This window comes from Pongo pygmaeus, chromosome 19 (assembly GCF_028885625.2).
Source record: "Pongo pygmaeus isolate AG05252 chromosome 19, NHGRI_mPonPyg2-v2.0_pri, whole genome shotgun sequence".
NCBI lineage: Eukaryota > Metazoa > Chordata > Mammalia > Primates > Hominidae > Pongo > Pongo pygmaeus.
The window spans coordinates 48840540-48857876 of record NC_072392.2 but is presented as its reverse complement, the minus strand read 5'-3'; the positions used below and the strand labels follow the sequence as shown (position 1 = coordinate 48857876).

Genomic DNA, 17337 nt, shown 5'->3' with positions numbered 1-17337 from the left:
CCCCAACTTGCCCCCAATCCTTTGTGATCTCAGTTCATTCTAGTGCAGCAGTCTCCACCCCCAGTCTGGAGTGGGGAGAGATGATGGGTATACAGTGTCATCGATCTAGTTGTGTCCTTCAAAGAATACAATGGGTAAGCGCAAAACGGGAGTAGTATACATAAAAAATTAATAGCCACAGACAACAAGTGCATACACACATGCACACATAGCACGCACAAGAGAAAATGCCTTTCCTTTATTATGTTCACGAAGTAAGCTGGAGGCCAAAAACACAGGACCCAGAGACTAGGTGTGTAGCAATGAAACTCCTCATGCAGCAGGACAGCTTCTCGGACATCTTGTCTTCCAACCCAGCCTTCCAACACATCCAGTTTTTTGACAAGTGAGTCATTTTAACAAGGCCATTCTGAACAACTTCATTTATTCAAAAGCTCTTCTGAGAAGATCTCTGCTTAACTGCGCCAAGGACCTCTCTGCCAGTGATGGCTCTTCTGTGGTTGTAGAAGGACAGTCTAAATGCCTCCAGGCTAACCCATTCCAGTTGCCAAGCATTCAGGGCACCTAGTGCATACAAGACCCAGGAACGCCCGCTGAAATCAGGGTGGATCTAGGGGAGAAATGGCACAGAGGTGAGACAGAAGTAAAGGCTTCCCACAGTGAACAGTTGTGGTCTGACCCAACACCCAGTACTCATGGTTTCTATGAATTCATGTACAAGTGGAACAATATAAGCGACCTTCAAGTTGAATGATGAATTAAAAAATAATAATAAACCACCTAAAGGGGCAATGACAGGCATTTGATGAAACAGGCTGTTGTACTGTGAAAGGAAAATAAATCTTGGAGCCCCAAAATACTAAACTAAAGGAAAAAGTCAAACTGGGAACTGCTTAGGACAAACCTGCCTCCCATTCTATTCAAAGTCACCCCTCTACTGAGATAAATACATATTTGATTGCCTCATTTGGAGAAGCTAATTAGAAACTCAGTAGAATACAACCATTCATCTCTTACCTACCTATGACCCGGAAGCCCCCTCCGCACTTTGAGTTGTCCCACCTTCACTTCGAGTTGTCCGCTTTCCAGATGGAACCAATGTACATCTTACACATATTGATTGCTGTTTCATGTCTCCCTAAAATATGCAAAAACACACTGTGCCCCTACCACCTTGGACATATGTCATCAGAGCCTCCTGAGACTGTGTCATGGACACACATCCTCAACCTTGACAAAATAAACTTTCTAAATTAACTGACAAAACACACACATACACACAACCACACACACACAAAAATTAACTGAGACCTGTCTCAGATTTTTGGGGTTCACATTTTGGTAACCATAAAGGGCTTCTGAGTAGAGATGCTCCTGACCTTTGACAAATCTCCTGTCGGTGCTTGGTACGAGCATGAGCTAACTTTATGGCTCAAACCAATAGGACAATTTACTGAAGTCTGCGAGCACCCCCTCCAGAGAATCCCTGATCTCTCCAAATTTAGTCAAGAACTAAAGTTTATTTTGCTGTACAACTCCTCCCTCTTTTGTTTTGTTTGTTTGTTTGTTTGTTTTGGAGTTTTACTTGCTTCCAACAGGGAAGGCAAGATTCCCTGTTTACAGGATGATGGAAGGCAGGTAACTCCTTTATGGAGTTTGAGCTCACTCTCAGCAGGGAAGAGGAGTTTGAGGCTTTTTTTCCTACTTCTAGGATGGTAGAAAGCAGTCTTTAGCCTCAGACCCAAACCTAGGTAAATAACTGAATTGGAGTTTTGTCTTGGCTAAGGTTCAACAACCAGCTGGTCTTAATTTTTTCTCCATAGAACACTCAGTGATCATATTGTTGGGTTTTTGTTGTTGTTGTTTGTTCCAGTCTTTCTTCCATCAGATTTGACCAGCTTTACCTGACTTGACCAAATCCAAGTGAAAATTCCAAATTATGGGTAACAAAACCTCTCTAATTTGACTAAAATTCCACACAACTATAAATGAGTTAAAAAATGCATTTGGTTTCTGTGTTTACTTCCTGTCTTAAAAAAAAAAGTTCTTTCATTTACTTTTCTTCCACCCCATACCTCCTTGCCCCTTTGCCATCTACAGTACCAAAAAATCTAGAGGAGGCTTCTAATGACTTGAACCCTTTAAAAGAATTCAGAACAAAGGTTCCAGTCACCCCTTTGGGGTGTTCTGTTTTCTTTGTTGAGTTTCAAGAGTCATAGGCAGATTTTTCTTAGGTCTAAAGGTCTGTTTTTCTGTATTACATGACCTGACCTCTCTGGCTTTGGGGGTACCAGAGATTATCTTGTACTGTGAGAGGATTTGACCTTGATGTGTGTAATGGTGGATGAGAGCTACAAAGTAGGGGTGGCTGAACACAGTTTACAGGAAATGCCCTTGGCTGTTGTTTATTTTTTCTCTCCTAGGAAGTTGTTGTTTAAGGAGCCTAATTCTAGTTCAGAGATGCATTCTAAGAGGTCTTGTCTATTACTTTGTCTCCCAAAATTAATCTCGATTCGGCTTGTCTGTGTACATTTACATGAGGAACTGAACGTTGTTTTCATAGATAAATGAGAGACTGAGTTTTCTCAGCTCTGAAGAGAAAGGGCATTTGCTCCCCCCAGCTGAAAGGCGCCCCTGGGTGACCGGGGGCCTCGTGGGAGTGTCTGGGGGGTTGACCCCCATGACATACAACAACCCCACAGGGAAATCTCCAACAAAAATTAATTTTAAAAAAAGACTTATCCAGGAAACACGTATAAAGACTGATCACCCGGCATTTTGAACCCTCTCAGAAGTCTTAGACCTCTGGAGAGAGAAACTGAGACATGTAAGAGGGTGAAACAACTTAGTGGTGACACACTGTGGAGTCTGGCCACAAGCAGCACACATCAACCCACCACACAAAAAACCTGAGGCCACAGCTCAGGTCCCCCTCTTCAGAAAAAGAGTGAGACATAATCTAAGAATGAGGAGAAAACAAAGAGAATGACCCCCTTTCGAACACTCCGTAGGTTTTATGACACCTCTACTTGCCAGAGTTTATGTAAAATGGAATATGGTCTTTATACACACTTACATTAGAGAAAAAGACCCCTAAGGTTGACCTGCAGACTATGTTGTTCCTAAATTCTTTTTCGCTATTTACTTTTCTGCCTGCTTTAAATCTGCTGTTATTTTTCTCTTCAGATAAAAACCACTGTTTAGATCCAACATGTTCATTTTGTAAGCTGGTGAATTTGTATTTATCTCATGGATAAAGTTCTGAAGTAAAAACTATAGGGGGTGTGTGCGTGTATTTAAAAGGACTTTATAATTTCTACAATTTTATGTTCAAATGACAACTAAATCCATTTTAATGTCCCTCTAACACAGACTTTTTCTCTCCATAACTTACGATGTAAATTTTGCTATTAGATTTTTACCCGAGTTGTTTCCTTTAATATACAAGTTTAAGACTATTTAACTGACAAGTGCCTAAGATAATAAAACAGGTTGTCAAGAATGTGAAAGTCTAAGATAGGAAAAAAAAAGTTTTTTATGAATTGATAGGAAGTACTTCTATTGGCATGCCTAATACATTTATGTATTTATGTGTTGTATATATAATATATATAATATTTCACTACTGAAAATATATAAAAGAACTAATTGGCTTAAGAAAATAAAACACTTGAATCAAACACTTTATCAGGAAAAAAGAAAAGACTAGTCAAATGCTCTTTCAAGTTTATATAACAAGTAAAATCTTTAATAAATTAACTTTAACATTATTGGTAAAGTAATATTAGAAATGTCTTAATAATTGCCAACATACATTGTTGTTTGCATTTATTAATTAAACAATTTCATTCTATCCCTGCCAAATACTGTAAAGGTGTCAAAATTTGGTATGGGGTTACAAAACTATAAACACAGCCCAAAAACAGAATGATCTTTGCTTGCGTAATTTTTTTTTTTTTTTTGAGATGAAGTCTCGCTCTGTCACCCAGGCTGGAGTGCAGTGGCGCAATCTCGGCTCACTGCAAGCTCCGCCTCCCAGGTTCATGCCATTCTCCTGCCTCAGCCTCCTGAATAGCTGGGACTACAGGTGCCCACCACCATGCCCGGCTAATTTTTTGAATTTTTAGTAAAGACGGGGTTTCACCATGTTATCAAGGATGGTCTCGATCTCCTGACCTTGTGATCCGCCTGCCTCAGCTTCCCAAAGTGCTGGGATTACAGGCATGAGCCACTGCGCCTGGCCAACTTGTGTAATCTTTAATAAGATATTGATATTCTTTTAATAAAAAACTACATCTTAAATTTAGTAAGATTACCATAACTCCTAATTTTGTGACTTTAGATGGTCTAGTCTACAGGCAGTAAGGTTGGTTTGGGGAAGGGATTGTTATCGTCTTTGTTTCAAAGCTAAACTAGAAATTCCTCCCAAAGTTAGTTCAGCTTACACCCCAAAATGAACAAGGACAACTTGGAGGTTAAAACTGAGATCACTGTCTCAGTTATAATTTTACAATGATGGTTCCATAACTTTAAATGATGACTATCACAGTTTTCAGAAATAATCTAGGTAAATGACTTGTCTAATTTAAAATGTATTTAAAGGTTATGTATAAAACAAGATAAAGGGAATCAAGAAATAAGAAAGATGTAAAGAAAGCTATAAAAGTAAAGAGGTTTTTTTTTTGGTAAGAAAGCATAAAGAGAAATAATTTTATATGAGAAAGAGTCTTATATGGTAGATTTAGTCCTAAAGTTAAATGACTGTTTAAGAAAGAGGGATGTTCAGGACAAGCCAGAAAGTCCAAACATGTCATGAACAGTCTGTGTAAGTTACAATAAGAAAATTCATTTTTTAAAAAAGTTTTATATGATCAAGTTGTCAATTAAAGAGAAAGTATAATGATCTTTCTAGAAATTGGGCTGGATGTTAAAAAAAACACTTCTACACTAAATAATTGGTTAGAACAATGAAATTTTCTTAAGGGATTGACTTACTCTTAATAAATTATAAGAGATTTTAACTTTTTTTAGCCCAAAGTTCAACTTTCATTGCATCTCGCCATTTTCAGTTTTCTTTCTCCTTTTAAAGGGCACAAAATAGTAATGCTCTCCTTCAACTCATTTTCAGCTCATACTTTTAAATACAAGTACTTTTAAAGTACGTGTGACATTGAGTTATAGGACTTTGACTCCTGGGACTAAAAACGACATCAAGTCCTGCTAAATCTTAAACACTGACAACAATTAAAGCCTCATCTTCAGGCCCAATAGAAGATGCCAATTAAAATAAACTACATTCCTGAGTCACAGGGCCAGAAATTAAAATTATTCAACTGCTCAAGGCCCAGGGACTATCACAGAAGAGGTGAATATGTGAGATTGTAAGGGCCAATTTTGAGAGATAAAATAAGTTCAGTTTCCCTATAAATTAATAATTAACGTCAAAGACACACTGATACAAGACCAATGCATAAGCCCCTATGTCAGATTAACAAGATTTTTTTGAAACATTAACTGACTCCTTAATAAAATTATAAAAGGTTTATGGAAATTATATCTTATGGTCAAGATTTAAAAAAAAAATTTTTTTTTGAGACAGAGTCTCACTCTATCACCCAGGCTGGAGTGCAGTGTCATGATAATGGCTCACTGCAACCTCCGCCTCCTGGTTCAAGCGATTCTCCTGCCTCAGCCTCCCGAGTAACTGAGATTATAGGCACATGCCACCATGCCCAACTAATTTTTGTATTTTTAGTAGAGACAGGGTTTCACCATGTTGGCCAGGCTGGTCTCAAACTCCTGACCTCAGGTGATCCACCTGCCTCAGTCTCTCAAAGTGCTGGGATTACAGGCTTGAGTCACCACGCCTGGCCGAGATTAAAATTTTATAGATTGCTTATAAAATTTTTAAGAACAAGGGCTGGGTGCGGTGGCTCACACCTGTAATCCCAGCACTTTGGGAGGCCGAAGCGGGCGGATCATGATGTCAGGAGATGGAGACCATCCTGGCTAACATGGTGAAACCCTGTCTCTACTAAAAATACAAAAAATTAGCCAGGTGTGGTGGCAGGTGCCTGTAGTCCCAGCTACTCAGGAGGCTGAGGCAGGAGAATGGCGTGAACCCCGGAGACGGAGCTTGCAGTGAGCCGAGATCACACCACTGCACTCCATCCTGGGCGACAGAGCAAGACTCTGTCTCAAAAAAAAAAAAAAAATTTTAGTTGGCTTCATATTGTTTATTAGGACTTATTGTTTGGAAAATTAAGTGTCCTCTCTCAAAGAATGAAAGTTTTTGCCTTTTTTTGAAATCCTTGAGTTATCACTTTGGTCAAATGAATGACTTGTTTTACAATGACCTGTGTTTTTAACCTTTGATATTTTACAAAATTTCCAAAATCAAATTATAAATTATGTCTTTTTCTGACCTAATTAATCCTTTAAGATATTAGGTTCCCTAAAGTCAAAATTTAATCCTTTAAGATATTGGGTTTCCCAAAAGTCCTAGTTTGACTTATTTGATATACAAATCATACAGGAAACAAGTCAAATATAAAATGATATTTGACTTTATTTGGGCTGTATTTATATAAATATGTTATTAGTATGTATTCCAAAATTATGGGAAATTCCTATAATTCTGATATGACTTAGTATACATTATCAGTAATTATAATTGTTATGTTAAATTATTGTGTGCCACAGAAGTAACAAATTTCCTTCTCAATTGTATGTAAACTATGACTGACCTAAAACCTTGTCATCCACAGACAATTGTTGTTTGCTTTGGTCCTCTTTAGAAGGTGTCTTTATAAACAACTATAAAGCTCTAATAGATATTCTTGAATACAAATTTCTGATAACTTTGGAGACTGTGACACCAGAATAGAAGAAAAATGTTTAAGGCTCATGGAAAATGGAAATGTTTATAAATATCAAACAGAATTAACTACATGGAGTGACCTAATAGAAGACTGAAATAATCTTTTTGACTTTTGACTTAAAACTTTATTGCTGATCCTTTGTTTTGTTTTTTTCATAGTCAAGGAAACTTTTCTTTTGAGCTATTGACAACTTTTAAAAATTTAGTATATGCCTATGAAACAAACTTTAAACCATATTTGTTTCTATCTGATTTCTCCAGAATTTGCAAACTATTTATGAGTATTCTTAACTTTTGAAAATACAGTTATTTACATAAGTACAGTAAGAATCTATTTTCATTTATAACAGGACACGACTAGAGAAACTGGTTATTTTACCAAGACTTTGACTGGAATGGTGTGCTTTCCTTTAAAGAATCACACTTGACTTATGGAGCCAATAAAACCCCTTAGGAAAACTGTTCTCATACCTTGTTGACACAGTCCCTGTACAGGTCTTCAGCCAGGCTGACTTATGATAAGTAAAGAATGTCACTTTCTGACAGGCCCAGGAGCCCCAAGTTTATCTTGGAACCTCAAGAGGAGAAGAATTCACTCAACTCATAGGTATTTGATGGTACAAATCCATGACTGGGCTTGGCTTTTAAAAACTCTTATCTAAGTTTCTTTCTATGGAACAAAGTTCCATCAAAGCCAGTTTAAAAGCCTATGTTAAAAAATTTTTCTTACCACACTATATACAAATAATCAGGCCAAGTATAATAAAACAAATCAGTCCTACCATGATTTGTCTTTAATAAAAATGGGAAACTAGAGAGAGAAAAATTATATTTCAAAAACTGTGGTACACCTGTTATTAGATTCTAGTCTTACCTAATGTTGTTTGATTTTTATTATTTTCTACAGTTTGGACCAAACCCTAATTTTTCTTGGCTACAAGTCTTCAAAATAATGTTTTCAATTTTTTCTTCCCCCCCCTTCCCCGATTTAGAGTCACTGAAAACTAAGCTGTGCTTTCATAAAGCCCTACAAACTGAAACTAGACAACTTAAACTTCAGAAGAAAATAATAGCAACCTATTTACATACATAAGCCACTTTCATACCTGCCTACTAAAGTATGGACTTCAGAGTAATATGGCCTATACCAATTTTCCAATATTGTTCTTTTGTTTTTGTTTTTCTCTCTTCCTCCCCCTACTTTCTCTTCATAGGACATGAGACTTCACAACTTACTAAAAACGAACTTTCCTAATAACTCAAGACCTACCCATCTAAAAATAAACCATCCTAGCCATGAGAGATCAGACAAAACCTGACAGCAGACTAATTTTCTCCTAAAATGTTTTCTCCAAAAGATTTTAAAAAAGAAAAGGGGGGATGTGAAATGAAAATAAATCTTGGGACCCCCAAATCACTAAAGGGAAAAGCCAAACTGAGAACTGCTTAGGACAAACCTGATTCTATTCAAAGTCACCCCTCTACTCACTGAGATATATACATATCTGATTGCCTCATTTGGAGAGGCTAATCAGAAACTCAATAGAATACAAGCATTTGTCTCCTATCTACCTATGACCTGGAAGCCCCTCCCCACTTTGAGTTGTCCCGCCTTCGCCTCAAGTTGTCTCACCTTTCCAGACTGAATCAGTATATATCTTAAACATATTGATTGATGTCTCATGTCTTCCTAAAATATATAAAGCCACACTGTGCCCCTACCACCTTGGACATATGTCATCAGAACCTCCTGAGACTGTGTCACAGACACACATCCTCAACCTTGACAAAATAAACTTTCTAAGTTAACTGAGACCTATCTCAGATTTTTGGGGTCCACAGTACCTATCAGCAGTTTCTTGGGATGAGAAAGAAGAGAGGGAGGGGAATTTGGAGCTGGTGAGAAAGATAACCGTTGTTTGGATAACACAGACTAATTCCAGTCACTTCAACTTTTGTGACTTGGTTTTTCCTAACAGAAGTGGAGTTAACGTCCAACACTGTCTGAAGATGGAAAACACTTAGTTTAGAATGTGCTTTCCCCCTTTATATTTCACATTAAGTAAGCATTTTACTTTAACATTTCTCAATCTTCAGCCTCTCTTTCTTCCTATTACTTCTTTGTGGTCTTCAGCCAGGCTGGAAAACTTGGTCTTCCTCGGATGTGTCCCTGTGTTTTCCAGCCTCCACCCCACTGTTCATCTGTCACTTCTACCTACCATGCTGACACTCAACTTCACTCTTCAGATCCTATCCATCCTGTAAGGCTCCTCCCCAAGTGCCAGCTCCCTTATCTGTGTTCCACACACACTTACTAAGTTCCTCCTCCCACTGAGGACGTTGGCACTCTCTGCTGTCAGGCCCTGTATCACATGTTGCTACATGTCATTAGTGTCCTTGTTTAATGTTAGAGAGACAGCCAGAGTAGTCAAAATAAGCTGTTCTGAGAATCATTTACCCAACGCTCTAATCCTAGCTCCGCTTGCACATGAGACATATTGAGCAAGTCATATTTTTCACACTGCTCTCGGCTTCTTGTTGCTGAGTGTGTGTGTGTGTGTGTGTGTGTGTGACAAAGAGAGAGAGGGGAGGGAGGGAAGAAGGGGGAGATGGGGGATGAGAGGGAGAGGGAGGAGAGAGGGAGGCTCGATGTGAGATTCAAAAAGTTTTCCTGGTTCTAATAATTGAGAAATACTTCCTCCTCAACACTCTCTCCCACCGCAGGATTTTGAGTCCCTTTACAATAAAGGCTGCATCATTTTCATCTGAGTTCCCACAGCAAACAAGGCTTGCACTTAGACCACTTAGACACTCAATACATTTATCCAACCAATATCTTGTTTTATCCTCACAGTGCCCTGAGACAGTGACTCCAGCCACAGACCCAAGCCTTGGGAGGTACAAGGTGGCCTGCCAGGCCCACACAGTTAAGAACAAGCCAAAGAAAGACTAATTAGAGGGGAATGCACAAAGGACTACTTAATGCAAGTATTCCCATAGAGGCTCCTACCAGCCCTACAGGCTCTAGAGCAGGGATTCTCCACTGGGGGTAATCTTGCCCTCCAGAGGACATTCAGCAATGCCTGAACATTTTTGGTTGTCACAACTGGGAGGGAGAGTGCAACTGGCATCTAGCAGATAGAGGCCATAGAGGCTGCTTAACATCCTACAATGCACAGAACCCCACAACAAAGAGTTAACCAGCCCCAAAATGTCAACGGTGCTATGGTTGAGAAGCTCTGTTCTATATATCCTCACTACATATCATGCACCTTCTCTCCTCTCCCATCTTTCCTTAATCTCATTTTCCCCTTCTTTTCCCAAGATAAGCAACAGATTCTAGATGATATTACTGGAATATGGGAGCTGTGGTATGACACATGTGAACACTCAAACTTACTTCCTTGTCATGAAGGAGTAAAATTCAGTCAAGATTTCAGAAAATCTCCTTACATCTTTTGAATCTCCCCAGCTTTTGAGGGGGAAGATTTTCCTGATTGTTTTCTACCAATTTTTTATGCCACGGAGTGAAGTTGGGTGGGCAGGAGGAAGGAACAAGGGTGCCTACCCCTCCTAATATTAGAAATACAGAGCAACATTTGACGAAAACCGATCCATGCCACTCTTCAAAGTTACAGAACAGACTAGGTGGCAAATATCTGCTCTACAAAAAAAGGAGAGGGCGTTTAAGAACCAGTTTAGGCCAGGCGCAGTGGCTCATGTCTATAATTCCAACACTTTGGGAGGCCAACATAGAAGGATTGCTTGAGCCCAGGAGTTCAAGACCAGCCTGGGAAACGTAGTGAGACCCTACCTGAAAAAAATAAAAACTCACTAAAACAAACAAATTAGCTAGGCATGGTGGCGTGGGCTTATAGTCTCATCTACTTGGGAGGTTGAGGTGGGAGAATCATTTGAGCCCAGGAGTTGGAGGCTGCAGTGAGCTATGATTGCAACAATGCACTCTAGTCTGGGTGACAGAGCAAGACCCCATCTCAAAAAAAAGAAAAAAGAATCAGTTTACAGATTTACAGATTGCCTGTCAACGGATACGAGAGCGAGAGAGACATTCATTAAGAGCTCAGGTGTTCAGAGTTGCTGCCAACAGAAATAAAACGAAGTGAGAGAAGACAGCAGCCATTAGCAGATCCAATTTAGAAAAGCTGTTGGCACATAACTTTTCATGAACACAATGTGTGAAGGACTCCTGTATCACAGTAAGTTGAAGTCAATATGATACCCAGGGCTGCTAACATGATACCTCTCTTGGCCATTCTAAGCTTCTACAAAGAGTGCACCAACTCACTTGCTTTAGGATTTTCCCCATGTAACTAAAATAGGCTTCCTTCCTCCTCTTCTTTCTCCACGTCCTCTTCTTCCCAGTGGCTGAGTTGGCCCACTCATACTTCTTTTTGACTGGGAAATAAAGCTCAGTCTTGTTCTTAGGGAATCTTAGGTCATTTAAGCAAATGAAATACATGTTGAAAGCTCAATCCTTAGGCCACTAGCTCAGAGCACTGGCTGTAGGCAAGTGTGTGCTCCAAAAAGGTTTTATAGGGAGGGCTTGAAGTATGCTTTCCTAATTAAATTAATGATCACACCTGCAGAAGATGAAAGCTCTCAGAATCCTTAATAGATATTAGGTGTAGGCCGGCACAGTGGCTCACACCTGTAATCCCAGCACTTTGAGAGGCCGAGGTGGGAGGATCACTTGACCCCAGGAGTTTGAGACCAGCCTGGGCAACATGGTGAAACCTTGTCTCTACAAAAAAAAAATTGTTGGGCATGGTGGTACATGCCTGTGGTCCCAGCTACTTGGGAGGCTGAGGTGGGAGGATCACCTGAGCCCAGGAGATGGAGGCTGCAGTGAGCCGTGATCATGCCACTGCACTCCTGCACTCCATTCTGGGTGACAGAGTAAGACTCTGTTTCAAAAAAAAAAAGAGAGAGATTAGGTGTAGACTCCAAACGAGAGAGGCTACTTTGATGCAATGGCCATTAATTTACCAGGCAACAGTCATTTCAGAAGTTATTCTTTTATTGTACGTAACTCAAGGTGTTTTTATTACATGATTCTTAGCCACTAAGATTTATATTCAAAAGACTGGGAGTGAAACCTGGAAGACAGATTTTTCTAAAGCATGCCAGGTGAATCTAATTACCACCCAGATATGGAATTTATTGATCTATGAAAGCTTCCTGAAACAACTACACAAGATTTGGGTTGGAGTGGAGGAGGCATCTATTCACAGACATTGCACTTATGCCTTGTATTTGTATTTGCATTTGCATCAGGAGAAAAACGCATCCTCTGAAAGGCAAGCACATACCTGGTTATGCAACAGCAATTAGGAACTCGGGTGACAGCATGCACAAGAATGCCAGGAAGTCACTGTATCTGCCAGACTCAACTTTGAGAAATTGTAGATAGCCCATGAACTTCCTGCAATTAGTATATCAGCTCAGCTACAAGGAAGTGACCAGCCTGACATCAACGAACAGATAAGAGGACACCAGAGAACCAGGGTGTCAAAGGAGAGAAGAACCAGATCAGAACAGACACTGTTTCCCCTACCACTGGTTATAAGTTGCATCAAAGCCTTGGTGAAAGGGACTGGCAAATAATAATAGTGCTGTCAACTTAGGAGCCCTAACTATGTCCCAGATGCCGCACTAACATTCTTTATCCCATTTAATTATCAGAGCAACGCTATGAGGTAAGATATTAGCATTACTCCACTTAACAGAAAAGGACACTGAGGTTCAGAGGGCTTAAGTGACTTGCACAGGGTCATATACAGTGTCTGAGTGGCAGAGCCAGCCTTGGAGCCTTTGCTTTCTAACTCACGTTCTATCTCCTTCCAAAACTGAACACCAGAGCCCCACAATGTTTGTAGTTACACATGTGCTCTACATAATTGCTACAGGTATCAATTCATTGCTGGAGAATTTCAAATGTAACTTATTTATAGTGTAGGTTGAATTCTTCTGAATTATTTCTTTGATACTCTGCAAAGTCCTGAATTTAAAACCCTGAAAAAAAAATCTGAATAGTGCCTTAACAACAACAACGACAACAAAAACTAAACAGAATAGCTCTGTGTACTGGAAAGGAACAAGTATGAAAGGAAAAAGTAGTTGCTTGTTGCCTGGTTGTCAAAACCATGCCCCCACCCCACCCCCAACTCTTACTCTCAAGTCACCAGTCTCATCTTTTAACTCTCTATTTTAAAATGCCATACATGGCTGGGTGTGGTGGCTCACACCTGTAATCCCAACACTTTGGGAGGCCAAGGCGGGCGGATCACTTGAGGTCAGGAGTTCAATATCAGCCTGGCCAACATGGTGAAACCCCGTCTCTACTAAAAATACAAAAATTAGTCAGGTGTGGTGGCGGGCACCTGTAATCCCAGCTACTCGGGAGGCTGAGGCAGGAGAATCGCTTGAACCTGGGAGGTGGAGGTTGCAGTGAGCCGGGATCACACCACTGCACTCCAGCCTGGGCAACAGAGTGAGACTCTGTCTCAAAACGAAATAAATAAAATAAAATACAATGCCATATATACACAGAGCATGTATGATAGAGTGAATCAGAAGGTTTTTTGTTTTGTTTTGTTTTTGTTGTTTTTTGTTTGTTTTTGTTGTTTTTTTCTCATTATTTTAAACAAATTCAAGTCACACTTTAACACAGAGTGAATCAGAAGTTTTAATGCAAATAAGTAAATACAAATTGGCAGGTAACAATCAAGGCTCCATGGGATGGCACTCTTCACACGGAACAGGGAAATGGGAAGAGTTGTGCCAGGAAGGACATAAACCAGGGCTTTATGTCAGGAGGAGGCTGGAGAGCATTCGGGGAATGGGAAGAAGAAATGTGATGTTGCAGTGAGGGTGTAGCACAGAGGGCATTCACTCATTCAAATATATTCAGGAAGGGCCAGGTGCAGTGGCTTATGCCTCTAATCCCAGCATTTTGGGAGGCCAAGGCAGGGGGATTGGTCGAGCCCAACAGTTTGAGACCAGCCTGAGCAACACAGGAGGCCCTGTCTCTACAAAAAAATTTAAAAAATAAATAAATAAGCCAAGCATGGTGGCACGTGCTTGTAGTCCTATATAGTCCTAGCTACTCAGGAGGCTAAGGTAGGAGAGTTGTTTGAGCCCAGGAGTTTGAGGCTGCAGTGAGCTGTGATTGCACCACTGCACTCCAGTCTGACAGAGCTAGACTCTGTCTCTTATTTTAAACACACACACACACACGCACGTGCGGGCACACACACACAAACGCAGAGGAAGTTTTGATCCCTTACTAAGTGCAAGGCCCAGGGCTATACATGTAAATGGTAATAAATCAACAGGAATCATAAAACTCACATAGAGGAAAATCACAGGGTGATCAGAGGCTCACAGGCATCAATTAGAAATCTCAGTCTGCTAAAAAGGACATGCTACAACTTTATCTGCTTCTAATAATTCCCTATTCTGAAGATAAAAAGCAACTGCACTAATAGCAATGCTAGCTTGTATTTACTGAGTGCTTACTGCCCGCCTTAAATTACATGAAGCACTTTATAGATGTCACCTCACTTCACACTTAGAGGTGGGTTTTTCTCATCTTTATTAAAGGTGAGGAAACTGAGGCTTACACAGATGAGCTAATTTGTTCAAGGTCATACAGACCTAGGACTGGAACTCCAGTGTATGACACCAAAATTCCCCTCAATATTTCTCCAAGTTTGGTTGGCCCCCTGCCCACCTGCAGCAGAATCTCCTGGGCTGCTTATTAAAATTCAGATCTCTAAGCCTCTGGTGCAGGTACCTAAAGTTTGGGTACCACTGTGCCACCACTGCCTCCTGAGTATGGGGAGGATGCTACTCTGAACAGAATCCTATTCAGTTCAGGAGAGCTAATTAGAGACTTGGAAAGGATGAGAACACTAAGAGAAAGTGACATTGTGAGGAGATAAGCAAAGTCAGACTGAGACATTGGGATGCTGGACCTCAAAAAGATCGGTGAAATAAGAGTTGGAATTTTATGGACAGAAACTCTAAAGACAGGTCAACTTGAGAAAAGTAAGAGGCTCCTTTCTACCTGGCCCTGACCTTGGCCCCCCAACTTGATTACAATTCACTTCAAGCTGGTCCTACCTTGGTGGCATATCAGCTCCAAAGGACAAATCAAGCTCATAAATAGGGATAATGAGGAACAAGAAGATGGGACAGTTGGGAGCTGGTTGGCATACAGGGCATGCAGTGAGTCTGAGCAGTGGTTCAGGACTAAGAGTGAGTGAGCTGTTTGTTTGTTTGTTTTGTTTTGAGATGGAGTCTCGCTCTGTCGCCCAGGCTGGAGTGCAGCGGTGCAATCTTGGCTCACTGCAACCTCCACCTCCCGGGTTCAAGTGATTCTCCTGCCTCAGCCTCCTGAGTAGCTGGGATTACAGGCATGTATCACCATGCCCGGCTAATTTTTGTATTTTTAGCAGAGATGGGGTCTCACCATGTTGGTCAGGCAGGTCTCGAACTCCTGACCTCGTGATCCATCCACCTCGGCCTCCCAAAGTGCTGGGATTACAGAAGAATGAGCTGCTTTTATGTAGATATACCTTCTGGGCATGAGGGAGGCCTAATGAGGCAAATGTCCCGGGTAGGTGCAGACATTGTGGCACATTACAGAGGGGATTCAGGCATTGGATGAGATATTAGGTTACATGACCTCTGGGATCTCCTAGATTGAAACTTTTCCCCTGTATAATTTCTTCAGGGTTCAGGTTGTCAGATTTGGATATAAGCATGGCTCACATTATTTATACCTCTAGATATTCTGAAGAATTAATCCAGTTGGTTGGAAAAAGTCAGAGGGTCATGCTGTGCATTTTATTTCAGGATCTTAACCCTAGGAGATGGATACTGCTGCAGCTTACCAGTTGAGAAACTGAGAAACTCTGGGTAAAAGGCAGGAGGAAAGCAGTTTGGGGGAGCAGATTATCCATCACCCTAAATATGATGTTGCACTCTTCCTGGAATGTCAATTCTGCAGATACTGACCCAATATGAATGCTAGATGAAACTAGTACTAACTAGTACTAGGTATTAGATATTGTAGTAGTAGTTGTATCTAGTACTAGTTATTATTATCGTATTTTGTACTAGTTACTAGATATTGTTGGGTTTGGAAGAAAACCATTCCAATTCATTTCTTCCCTCCACCTGACAAAGTAGCAAAGTACTTGGAATTGGAACGGTTTTCTTCCAATCCCAACAATATCTCCTCTTCAACCTCTACTCTAAGCTTTTAGGAGAAAAAGGGGACAGAGAAAAGGAAGACATCATCCCAATATTTACAAATGGGAAAGGAACAGAAGTTCTGGGGGTACCCAGAGAAGATCTAGGGTGTTGCTCTCCCTCACTTCTACTTACCTTACCTCCTCAACTTCATCTCACGAAGTGCAATCTCTCTCTCTTTTTAAGTTTTTTTATTTATTTTTTTGTTGTTGAGACAGAATCTCACTCTGTCACCCAGGGTGGAGTGCAGTGGCCAGATCTTGGCTCACCCAGGAACCTCGGCCTCCTGGGTTCAAGCAATTCTCCTGCCCCAGCCTCCCGGCGCAATCTCTTAATTAAATGTCCATGCTGGATAGTGGAAACTACCCATTGCATGACCCAAACCATGTATTTTGAGTTCTGGTCTCAGCTCTACCACTGCCTCACTTTGATCTAGTTAGTCAGCCACTCTTCCTGGGACTCGGTTTGTCCGTCTGTAAAGGAGGATGTTTGATATGACCAAACATATCCTCCTTTACAGATACCATCATACTTAAACATGATGTTCAAGTAACAACATTCTATTCCTTAGAATCTTGCTACCTAAAGTGTGGTCTCAGAACCAGCAGCATCAGCATCACTTGGGAGCTTATTAGAAAAGCAGAATTTCAGGACCCAGACCTACTAAATCAAATTCTGCATTTTGACAAGATCTCTAAGTGATTTTTTTTTTTTTTTTTTTTTTTTTTGAGATGGAGTCTTGCTCTGGTCACCAGGCTGGAATGGAGTGGCACGATCTCGGCTCACTGCAACCTCTGCTTCCCGGGTTCAAGTGATTCTCCTGCCTCAGCCTCCCGAGTAGCTGGGACTACAGGCAGCCGCCACCACGCCCAGCTAATTTTTGTATTTTTAGTAGAGACGGAGTTTCACCACGTTGGCCAGGATGGTCTCGATCTCTTGACCTTGTGATCTGCCCGCCTCGGCCTCCCAAAGTGCTGGGATTACAGGCGTGAGCCACGGCGGCTGGCCCCCTAAGTGATTCTTCTGCACTTTAAAGCTTGAGACATCCTGCCTTAAGACACCATCAATCCACGAATAGATTGTGATATGTCTTTTTGTTTTCCCTCTCATGGGTTCCTATCACACTCTCAAACTTTCTAGCTCTAGGACTGCTTTCAATGGCAGAATAGCTTGAGATT

General features: G+C 40.8%; 1 protein-coding gene across 1 annotated transcript; it reads right to left on the bottom strand.

Moving 5' to 3' along the window:
• Positions 1-215: 215 nt before the first annotated feature.
• LOC129018352 (histone H2A.N) lies at positions 216-11360 on the bottom strand. The gene is made up of 2 exons (XM_054459993.1): positions 11187-11360; positions 216-610 (listed from the first exon to the last, which is right to left on the bottom strand). Exons 1-2 carry the CDS (start codon positions 11358-11360, stop codon positions 428-430), a joined length of 357 nt encoding a protein of 118 aa, XP_054315968.1. The 3' UTR covers positions 216-427.
• Positions 11361-17337: the final 5977 nt, after the last annotated feature.